Source organism: Triticum dicoccoides, chromosome 3B, assembly GCF_002162155.2.
Source record: "Triticum dicoccoides isolate Atlit2015 ecotype Zavitan chromosome 3B, WEW_v2.0, whole genome shotgun sequence".
Lineage (NCBI taxonomy): Eukaryota > Viridiplantae > Streptophyta > Magnoliopsida > Poales > Poaceae > Triticum > Triticum dicoccoides.
Window position 1 is genome coordinate 802,108,421 of NC_041385.1, and position 10,673 is coordinate 802,119,093.

The 10,673-nt window shown below is 43.7% G+C and overlaps 2 protein-coding genes across 2 annotated transcripts in view; both read right to left on the minus strand.

Annotated features, from left to right (window-relative positions):
* LOC119278583 (amino-acid permease BAT1 homolog) overlaps positions 1-1,157 on the minus strand; it is a 4,244-nt gene extending 3,087 nt beyond the window's left edge. Inside the window, exon 1 of the mRNA XM_037559912.1 lies at positions 781-1,157. Coding sequence (XP_037415809.1) covers positions 781-1,157 — 377 coding nt within the window. The remainder of the gene's footprint in view (positions 1-780) is intronic.
* Positions 1,158-1,980: 823 nt separating this feature from the next.
* The window catches only part of LOC119278582 (acetyl-CoA carboxylase 1-like), a 12,246-nt gene continuing 3,553 nt past the window's right edge, over positions 1,981-10,673 (minus strand). The window contains exons 8-30 of the mRNA XM_037559911.1: positions 10,415-10,653; positions 10,207-10,246; positions 10,002-10,126; positions 9,777-9,893; positions 9,600-9,674; positions 9,458-9,514; positions 9,253-9,357; positions 9,062-9,148; positions 8,740-8,931; positions 8,427-8,615; positions 8,140-8,250; positions 7,949-8,038; positions 7,695-7,871; positions 7,522-7,599; positions 7,319-7,441; positions 6,962-7,231; positions 6,534-6,877; positions 6,170-6,407; positions 5,737-6,095; positions 5,434-5,644; positions 4,972-5,151; positions 2,701-4,878; positions 1,981-2,539 (exon numbers count right to left, since the gene is read on the minus strand). Of these exons, the coding sequence (XP_037415808.1) occupies positions 2,483-2,539; positions 2,701-4,878; positions 4,972-5,151; positions 5,434-5,644; positions 5,737-6,095; positions 6,170-6,407; positions 6,534-6,877; positions 6,962-7,231; positions 7,319-7,441; positions 7,522-7,599; positions 7,695-7,871; positions 7,949-8,038; positions 8,140-8,250; positions 8,427-8,615; positions 8,740-8,931; positions 9,062-9,148; positions 9,253-9,357; positions 9,458-9,514; positions 9,600-9,674; positions 9,777-9,893; positions 10,002-10,126; positions 10,207-10,246; positions 10,415-10,653 (5,642 nt within the window). The 3' untranslated portion in view covers positions 1,981-2,482. The remainder of the gene's footprint in view (positions 2,540-2,700; positions 4,879-4,971; positions 5,152-5,433; positions 5,645-5,736; positions 6,096-6,169; positions 6,408-6,533; positions 6,878-6,961; positions 7,232-7,318; positions 7,442-7,521; positions 7,600-7,694; positions 7,872-7,948; positions 8,039-8,139; positions 8,251-8,426; positions 8,616-8,739; positions 8,932-9,061; positions 9,149-9,252; positions 9,358-9,457; positions 9,515-9,599; positions 9,675-9,776; positions 9,894-10,001; positions 10,127-10,206; positions 10,247-10,414; positions 10,654-10,673) is intronic.

Consider the following 10,673-nt stretch of genomic DNA (forward strand, 5'->3'; position numbering starts at 1 on the left):
AAGATATAGGACTCTGTTGGTTTACAAGAATTTTGTAGGAAAAAATTCCTTTGGAGCCTTTTGGTTTGTAGGAATTGGATTCCTAGCTATTCTAGGGTAGGAACCAATCCTTCACATTTCAGGCCTCCTTTGGTTCATGGGATAGGATTATCATAAGAATAGGAAACTTGTAGGAAATGGGATGACATGTATCTCGAATCCTATAAGTAGATTAGGAAAAGAGATGTCATTTGATTCACACCATAGGAATTTTTTCATCGAGTCTAGGTTCATGTTTATTTTCCTTTGAAATGTGAAGGATAGAAACTAATCCTACATAGAAATAGGAATCCATTCCTATGAACCAAAGGCCTCTAAAGGAAAAAATTCCTACGAGAATCCTATCCTAGAATTCCAGTGAGATTCTTGCAAACCAAAGAATGCCCCAAAGAAAAAGGAAAAAAACATTAGCCCAGACTCGATAGAAAAATCCTATTGTATGCAAATGATATCTCTTTTCATATAGTAATTGAGATAGATGTCATCTCACTCCCTATGATTTTCTTATTCCTATGATATTCATATATCCTACGAACTAAAGGATGCCATGTGGATTGATTGATATTTTATATATTTAAAAAGAAAAAACTTGAGACATATCGTGGACCAAACTACCAAATCATGTACTAGTATCATATTGACTAGTATCCATAACTCCATGTCAATAATCTGAAAATAGTCTTGTAAAAACGATCAATCAAAAAATCTCAACTGAGAAGAGTACACAGCACAGTCACACACCAGCCCGTGATCCAGGAAGCAAGAGGCGCCCACTCCTCGCCGGCGAGCTTGGCGCTCCAGTAGTAGAGCCCGCCGGAGGTCGGGTACGCCGAGCAGATCTCCGCCATGGACAGCGCCACGCAGCCGTTGAAGAAGGCCACCACCAGCCAGCCGAGGGTCATGGACGCCGGCCCGCCGTACCTCAGCCCGGCGTTGTACGTGGTGGTGACGCCGGCCATCACGCAGATGATGGAGAAGGAGAAGGCGAAGTTGGAGACCACGCCGAGGCCGCGCTTGAGCTCCTGCTTGTAGCCGAGCTGGCGCAGCCGGGCTCGGTCCGCGTCGTCGTCGCCGGCTCCGGCGGCCACGCCCGCCGCGCCGGAGCGTTGCGCGGCCATCGACTGTGCCCACCTCCTCTGCGTCCTTGTGTCGTCTGCCGTTTACCGTGGAGCTTTTGGCATATGGTTATTGGTGTAGGGTGCCGGAGTCGACAAGAATCCGCCGTTGGACCATTCAGGGCGTGATTCGACATTGTCGACGAAGGGGAAGCAGTTTATTATGTTTGCCATTGGCGCGTAGCGCAGCTGCACAGGGGGTAAACAATGGGCGTTGGATGCAGACAGTTTGACTGTATTTCTGACATGATGATAGATAGGGAGTGGGTCGGACGGACTAGATAGCAAAAGGCGGGTGCGCTCGACGGCGGTGGTGTTCCACCCGGTGACGGCGCCGAGGACGGTGGCATTCGACGTCCGGGACAGCACCGCCCGTGAGGTTGATGGCGCCGAGGTCGTATTCCGCCGGTGTTGTCTTGGTTCATGAGAAGTTCAGAGATTCAGGCCGCGCGCTCTGCTCTCTGTTCTTGAGAAATCCCCCAGTTTATTTGCCACGGCGTCGTCTTACATTCGTTCCCGTGCTGGATTCCCGCAGATTGCAAGCCGTGGAGATCAAAGGCAAACGTGTTGAAACCTGTCTCGAAACTGAATATTGCAACGAAAAACAGAGTGAAGAGCACTTGGCTCAAGATAAAAAGCTGTAGGATGGCCATCTCTGGAAGCTGAAAAGAACTACTGTAGACTGCAACTTTTTCAGCAGCTTTATTTTAACCGCAGACGTTTTTGCACAGCCAGCAGCTCAAAAGAATTGAAAGAAAGATAATCACTCTGTTCTCAATGAAGAACAAACAATCCATACATACATGAATTTTAGAAGAAAAAAAACTGATGTAAGGGGCCTCGGCCCCCAATTTCATTTCTCATGAAACTGATAAAACGTCCATCATATCACCCCAAAGTTCTCAGGGTTTACATATCACATAACTGCAGCGTAAGGAAACTCGGCATTCCCTGCCACTGAGGAAACTACAACTACCACATCGACCGATCATCACATCGTATCTCGTAAATTAAGATGATGAATCTTGCATTGCAACAACTCACACCGAATATCTATCCAGCATACATATGCTTTGTGTGTACCTATCTGTAATGACAATAAACATACAGATTGTCCTGAGATGAGATGCCTCCTACCTATGTGCAAACAATGTGTTTCAGTTTTCTTCCGCTGAAAATCCTCCCCCTCCTGTAGCTCGCCACGCAAGTAAAATTTGCTTGTTCCACTGGTACCCAGTCCACCATAGACAGGACTTGCTTGGTGGCAACAAGCAAGGCCGATTTATGCTGGCTGAATGGATGCGTTATCAAAGGGCGCGGGCCAGTAATCAACCAAGAAGCTGCCTGAGGCCATCCATAACCTGCTCCCTCTTTGCAGGATCCATCTGTACAATCAATCAAATGTATGTATCAGGGAGATGAACTTAGGGACAGAAAGAATTTAATTAGGAAAACTATACAAGAACAAAGAAAAGAAGAAGCAAAAGAAACTTATTAGGAAATGTATACAAGAACAAACAAATACTAATAAGCAAAAGAAACTTACTTTGCTGAGGAGGAGCGAGAGACCGTTGGGCAAGGCCTTGGCGTCCGAGGTTTCAGCGAGATGCGACAGCAGTGTAGACGCTCTCTCGGCTTTCAGCTCCTCAAGATACTTGCCATACTTGTCAGGATCATCTTTCCAGGTGAAGAAGGCTTCATCATCACCCCACTTCTCGCCGTCTCCTCCTTGAGAGGCCAGGTACCATTTCTTGATGCACTCCAAGGCTGATCTGTGAGTGGGCATCTGCTGCTCGCCGGCGGCTTCTCTGACTTGTTTGGCGAGCGAGTCCTCGGCAAGCCTCCTTCGCAGTCTCCTGTAGAAGAAGGCCCGGGACTCCTCCCAGTCCACCACCTTACTGATCACGCCTTTGGCAGCCATTCTTGCGGAGGTGTCGTGCAACTCAGCAAACCGGGTGGCAACCTGAGTATATATGGGCATCAGCTGCTTCCTCCGAGCAGCCATGCTCCTCCTGATGGTCTCCGCCGCCGCCGCCATTTCCCAAGGGCTAGGGCTAGCACTAGTTTCTTTGAGGAGTTTAGCATTGAGGCTGATCAACTCAGGGTCCAGCCTTAGCATACTCTCTTCCAATTCATTTGGCTTGAATTTGATCTCAATGAGTCCTGGTGCCTCAAGGACATTCCCTCTCGCAGTCCTCTCGGCATACATCTCAATGTGCTCCGGATTGATCTTGCTGTCCACCACAACCCATGCACCTCCACGCAGCTCTCCAGCCTTTGGTATGTACACAAAAGCAGGCTGCTTGTACGTCCTCAGATTCTCAACAATCATAGAACCAGCCTGAAGGATTCCTTCAAACAGATCCCTTTGCCCACCAGAAAAGCCTCTCCAGTTAGCAAGTATGAACAACGGGAGCTCTTCACGGTTGAAATCCAGCAGTGCCTGGGCCGTTTTTGCGGCCGAATCTGGGAACCACACCTGTCCCGCTTGAGGGACTACACGCTCGGCAGAATCAAGCTGACCAGGGTCAGCAGGGATTACTTGCATCACTGTCTCGGTTTCCACAGCTATGATACCAACTGGAATCCCACCCAGCTTTGCCCTTCCAGTAATAACAGTTTTGGCCCATCCTTCTAATGTTTCCACAAAGCTTTCTCTGTCAAACATACCATCCAACCACTTGCCTCCTTGAGTGTCCTGAATGCCACAGATGGCGGCACGGGCATCACATGAATTCTCAGGGAAATATGTTACAGGTCTCTCTGGTGGATCAAGAGATTTCACAATAGGAAGAGGGCCGCCAACATAGGGAGGAACATAGCTGAGCCATTTCAAGATAGCAGAAACACCTTCAAGATCATCTGACACAGTGAGATGGACAACTCCATTTGTAGCCATGATTTTGGGGCCGCCAAGTTGCATCTGAGAGCTATAAACCTCGCGCCCCAGGAGCTTGTTCAGTGCAGAATACCCAGTCAAAATAATTGGTTGATCAAGACGTTGTATACACCGCATTCCTAACCGAGCAAGATAGGCCCCAATTCCAATAGCTCGCCCAGTCACAAATGTCAGAGTAAAGGTCTCTCTGTATGCCTTAGAGTAGGCACTGGCAATGGCACCACTTCCATGTAGATTCTCACAACCAAGTCCGTCCTCTTTCCCAACAATGGTATCAACAACCCATCTGGTTTCTCCGCTTTCCGGTACTTTTAGCTCATGGGCTATAACTGAAGAGCTTAGACGTGAATAATCTTGTTCAGTGAGGTAAATGTAGTGAAAACCACGTTCAGGGCTCTGGTCATCAGACCATCCAACATGGAAGCACGCCTTTATTTCCTCTGCTACACCAAGCCTAGCACCAGCAGTTGCTGACAAGTAAATTAGAGGAATTTTCCTCTCACAAGCAAGATTGGTGACAGCGTCAAAGAATGCATCTTCTCTAGGACCAAAAGACCCAGCTTTAAATGTCACATCATTTGCAACAACTATAATCTCCCGGCCGCCTGGAAATTCTGGTGTGGACAGCTTCATGTTCCAAGCAACAACACCAAAATTGTTGCTACCTGGAGGACGCTCAACTGGAACCAAAGGAGTACCCCATGATCCAGTTGAATCAGCAAATATAAGCTCTGTCACTTCAGCATACCGCTGGTTATGCTCATTAGATTCTGCAACATGTGAAATACCAGATTCCCATGACTTCTTCAATGCTGTTTCAAATGCCTGCGGACAGAGTATTATTACCAATCTCAGTTGATCTGGTCAATCATGTTAACCAATTGTAGAGAAAAAAAGAAAGAGATGCAGCCAACTCACCAATGGGAAATCATAGCAGTATGTGGTTTCATTTTTCCTAGCAGCGGCACGTTTCAGGTCAATAGCATCCAAAGGTTTGTATGGCTCATGCAATGCAATGCCATGCAAAGGACCAGCTGTGGGTGTGGCAGAGCGGTAGAAAAGCTGATGTGTATTGGGGTCCTCCACTTCTCGGTAAATCTGAAAGTCAAAAGAATTCAAGCATAAGAGCAATAAAGAGAAAATGGTACCTACTACTTAGAAGTCCTTTTAAGTAGTGTTTAATAGAACCTCTAAAAGCAACAGTTTGGAGATTACCCACTTACATTCATAATGGGAGTGATGAGCATTTTCTATTCACCAACTAGATAAGCTAACAAAATCATATTCGATGGTCTGTGGGGCTTTATCCATCAAAGGTAATATTTGCGGAACTGTAGATGATAATGCTCGCATAGATGTGCAATAGCTAAGGTAACTTACATCAACAGTGCAGGTATGCCCAGTTACACTGGTAACAACAACTCTCCAAGCACCATTAGCCTGCCCATCACAATCCAACCATAGCTTCACTTCCCACTGGCACACGGAAAGGCGATGCATCCTGACACCAACATGCTCATATATATTCATAACCATATGCTTCAATAATGTGCATGCTGTCTTCTCATCTTGACCAACTTCATTCGTCATCCTAACATAATGAGAAGCAAAAACCAAGTGAACATCTATGAACACATTTAATGCAATATATTTTGTGGAGAACATAAATAAATTTTGGCTGACCTTGAAGATGGAATTAGATCAAACAACCGCTGTTCTCTCATTATGCACAGATACATGTGGGAGTGGCCTGACATCCCAGTCTCACTGTGAGCACGCAACTCTATTTCTTCTAGCGCTGCCATCAATGATCTGAGTATGCTGTTAGATGTGAATGATGATGAGGCTTGAACTTCATTATCAATACTTCCAAACAAAAACCCATTGGTCACACTTGGCTGTCTGACTATGGTACGAAGAAACATCCTTTGGTCATTTGATCTCGGATCTTTCTTGTTCTTTACTAGTGTGTACATGTGCCACTGGCGATCACGTGATGGGGTGTATTTCGCGTCATTGTAACCTTCTAAATTCACTTTGTCCTGTATTTACAGATAAACTGTTAGAGGTAATGGTATTATTGAAAGGAACATAAGCCAAAATAAAAGCTGCATACCAATTCAAGGAAGGTGGACAAAGGAGGTTCCACATGGCGGAGCATCGGGTCCTCCTCATAATATAACTTGTCAGACGACCATTTGAAGGAGTGGCGCATTGGTGAACGCCCTTCATCTCTTTGGATAATGCAGCTGACAACCCTAACACCAGCATCATTGAGATGTGATGTTATAGTGTTATCCTTCAAAATCTTGGAGAGTTTGTTGATCCTTTCTTGCGCTTGATCCTCATCACCACTATAAAGAGAAAACAGAGTGGAAGAGGTAACTAAAAAAATCATGAAATTAACAACCAGTTCATAGAATCACACTCGTCTTCTCTGCAATAACAACAAATCACATAAGAATAGAGTGTAAACAAACCTGTCTTGAAGAGTGCTCATCTGATTGTTGATACCAACCAAAGCAATATGCAGCATGTTGCTACTGTTAGAATTTATAGGATTGCCATTTGAGACACTTCCAACACCTGCTCCGTAATGTGAAGTCTCCTTTAATGCAGCTTCAATTGCAGTTGACAGAAGCTGAAGAGACTTGATTACAACCATTACACCCCATCGCCTGCCAATTGGATCCTCTACTTGTGGCTTTAGAAGTGACGCAGATTGCCCATTTCTTTGTTCAATATGTTCCTCAGAGAATTCCCATAAAGCAATTAGACCAGACCTGTGCCATTGCATCCGGACACTGCCCCTTACAAGATAATGCTGGAAGATGATTGTGAGTTAGCCGGCATAAATTTGTTAATGTTCCAGTTGTATCAAGAGTGTAGTAAATAAATTCAGTGGTACCTGATACAATCTGCGTATGTATGTCTCAACAACTCTCCGTTGAAGTGTAGGATCACTGTGATCAAACAAAGCCACAAGGGCGTCTTCAACTGCAACCGGGGCACATACTAAATCTTCCATCCTTTCATTGATAGCCATCTTCCTCCTGGGTGTTGAAATCCGCTCTCCTTCCTCAGTAAACATCTCCAGCTCTGAAAGGCTTCTTGCTATGCTTGTGCGGAGTTCACTCAATTTAGTGTGCTCAAGAAGTTGACTTGCTTTAAGCGCCAGCTGCATCAATTACAATAAATTTATTTTATTTTTTTAGACTACCATGTGCAAAATAAATAGGTGCGGATCATCCAAACTCAATTTTACCCCAGAGTATGCTGTATGGTTAAGGGCAGAAAAGCGAATCAACTGGTCCCTGTACGCAGATGGATTTGGATAGACCAATGCTTCCATAAGCCGAAGTATTAATGTATTTTTACTTTTCACACCCTTCAAAAGAACACACATTGTCAGCACAAAAGCTTTTGCATATCAAGTAAATGAACAGATTGCACAATAAAAGATGTTACCTGGTGGGAAAACACAATATATACGACCTTCTCAAGGTCTTTTGCATGTTGAAGTCGTAGACGTTCTATCACATCAGACTGAGGAGATAAAGCAAAAAAGCACAAAGGTTTAGCACATTTTGGTGAGAAAGTTTTCATCGATCAAACCATTCCAAGCAATTATAAATAGTTACCTGAATGTCATCGCTGAAGAGCTCTTCAACAGATAAATACTCCTCAAACAGAGACTTGACAACCGCACGAGCATGGCTTTCTCTTCCACCCTCATATGACTTGACCAGGCTCATAAGTGGCTCTACAAGCCTCTCACTAGTAACCCTATCTTTCTCGGAACAGTATGCAAGATTAGCCTGCAATGATGACTTTGTAAGGAAACAACATGACACATAAAAAAGGAAGGGATGCCAAGTAACAGTCTCAAACTGACCTCAATGACTCCCCTTAGCAACTTGGCAGGGAAATCCTTGCTCTTCCGGAAGTCAGCATTCAACTCATACTCCTTGTACTTAGCATCCAACTGAGAACAGGCAAATTAGATATCCATTTGATATGCAGCCAAAATGAAAAATGGAATAATAACATCTAAGATAAAAATATATAACTTGAATACTTAATCACCTCATTCCTAAGATCTTTCGGGAGTCGGGTTGCCAAAACGGACATGAGTTCTTGCCACTGTAGGAAAGGGAGCTCAGGGCTGTCTAGGCAGTTTAGCAAATCTTGTACAACCTGAAAGAAAAGGTACGGTCAGGAACTTATTGATTGAAGAAAGATGGTATAGTTTGTCACAATTAAGAGGTTAGTTTCTCTCTGTAGAAGAACTCATGCTCCGTTTTCCCATGGCAATGTGATAGACAAGGGAGAACAAAAGTGGAAGAACAAGTATACACTGACATATGCCTTACATGATTGATGTTATGTTCATATCCTGCAAGGATCATGTGGGAAGAATTCACACTTGCAGCAAACTTTTGGTGAACTTTGCCAGAAATAGCAGTAGGAGGTCCAAGTTTTGGAAAGGTGCCATGAAATGGTTCAGCTCTTCTCACAGAAGATGGGTCATCAAGATCCAACCTTGCTATCAGATCACTCGCCTGCACAAAGACAGACATTCCAGTTACTATTTAAAAGATGCACGTATATTACAAGCATGAACCAAGAAGTACTCTATAATGTACATCTAGTGCTGCTGCAAACAGAGGGGCGGGGGGTTGGAACCTGCATGGCCTGACCCTCAGGCATGACAAAGTGAATGACACCAGAGGCCGGTAGTAACAGCGGCATGCACATTTTCATGACCTCCACCTCGGCATATGGCGTATCAGCAACCACATGAGAACCATCCGCGACCAAAAACCGAAGAAGTTTGCACGGTGTATCAGCCAACAACCTGGAAGGATCGTGCTCTTTCTGTAATATATCATTCAGAGGACACAATTAATTTATGTATTTCCATACAATTTGCAGCCACAGTTACAACTGAAACAACCCCTATATTACGTAGGAACCAAGAGGAGAATACACATCTAGATATATTCACCTGTAATAAGCATGTTCTCCCATTGATTAGAAGGCGCGTGCCAGCAGCTTCTGTCTCGGCGTAAATTACATGACTGTTTCCATCCAACTAGAAAAATCACAATTAAAGATTGATCAGACCATTTCCAAATAAAAAGAAAATTAGATAGATTGCACTTGTATAAGAACTTATAGTGTGGTAGATATATTTACCTGCATTAAGAGTCCGCCATCTCGCAGAGAATGTATCTCTGCTTCAACCTCTGATTCATTAATTCTTAATTTGTAGCTACGGGGTCCACCTCGTACTGTCTCAATCTGCAGAAGAAAATAATCATTAGCAGATGTGACAAGGATACCAACTGGATTAGATGGGTATGGCATGGATAAGACTAAAGAGAAAATTACAGATAATTACCGTATATTTGCTCCCATCTATATTCAGTGTTACAGTCAAATTGACAAGAGAGATGTGCTGTGGACGGAAAGAAGTTAGACAGTTTTATTCATATAGAAATTGGAATACCAACAGTAAGAATAATTCATCATATAGTCTGTACCTTTGGTGGTATTTGACCTTTACTGAGATAACCAACATAATCGGTTACAACGCTCGAGCTCCTGCTTGATGCTTCCTGAAATATAAGAAACACAGTATTTGAGGATGGAAAATGGATCTTGTATGAAAACTCATAACCACCTAATAAATCATAGTTCTCCAGAAAAAGAAACCATACATATAGAGCTCCACCAACAACTGAAAGGTACCATGGGGGCCTCTCTGCTCTAACGCGCATAGCTATTCTGCTGTCTAGCCAACCAGTGTGAATCTTATTTTCTCGGTAATCTGCAGCCTGGAGATATGAAAATTTTGAACACAAATTACACACAAAATGTACCATGTTTTTCTTAATAAATGTACCATGTAATCAGAGAACATGTTTACTGTGGGGTTATCTTACATTCAAGAGATCCACAGTGTAGTCAACATTAGTGCGTATCTCTCCACGAATTTGGATCTCTTTTAACCCAAGTACCATATTGGCTATTGCCAATGACCTAGATTCCCCAAAAGCAAAAACATGACCTGCGAAAAAAGTCATGCTGTTTAAGAGAAGCATCATCACGAGATACATGAGGAAACAGAAATTTATGCACATCACTTACCAAACTGGGAATCAGAGAACTCGTGAATTGCACCTCCGGACTGAAAAAAAAAATGATGATTCAGGTTAGGTTTGCCGCACAATATACAGTTTTTAACCAGGAAATTTATCGACATAAGAAACAGGAAAACTCAAGGGTAATGATAAGCTGCAGCTGTTGTGACATGTCATGTGGTATCGAAGATCATTATGCATGGATGCAAACTTGCCTTAACGGAGAAATAGGCCCAAACATTGGGTTTACTTTTAAAGTTCAGCTCTTCTACTCTTCCACTGGTAGGCTTAAACCCATCATCTGGATCCTCGCTAGTAACTCTAACTGCTACACAATGACCCTTTGGCTTTACAGACTGTGCTTTGTCCAAATCAAATTTAGTTGCAACAGCTGATATTTCCTTCCAAGCATGATAGCCACCTCCATGTTCTATTCCATAAAAGCGTCTGATCTCTGCAGTTATCCTTATATTG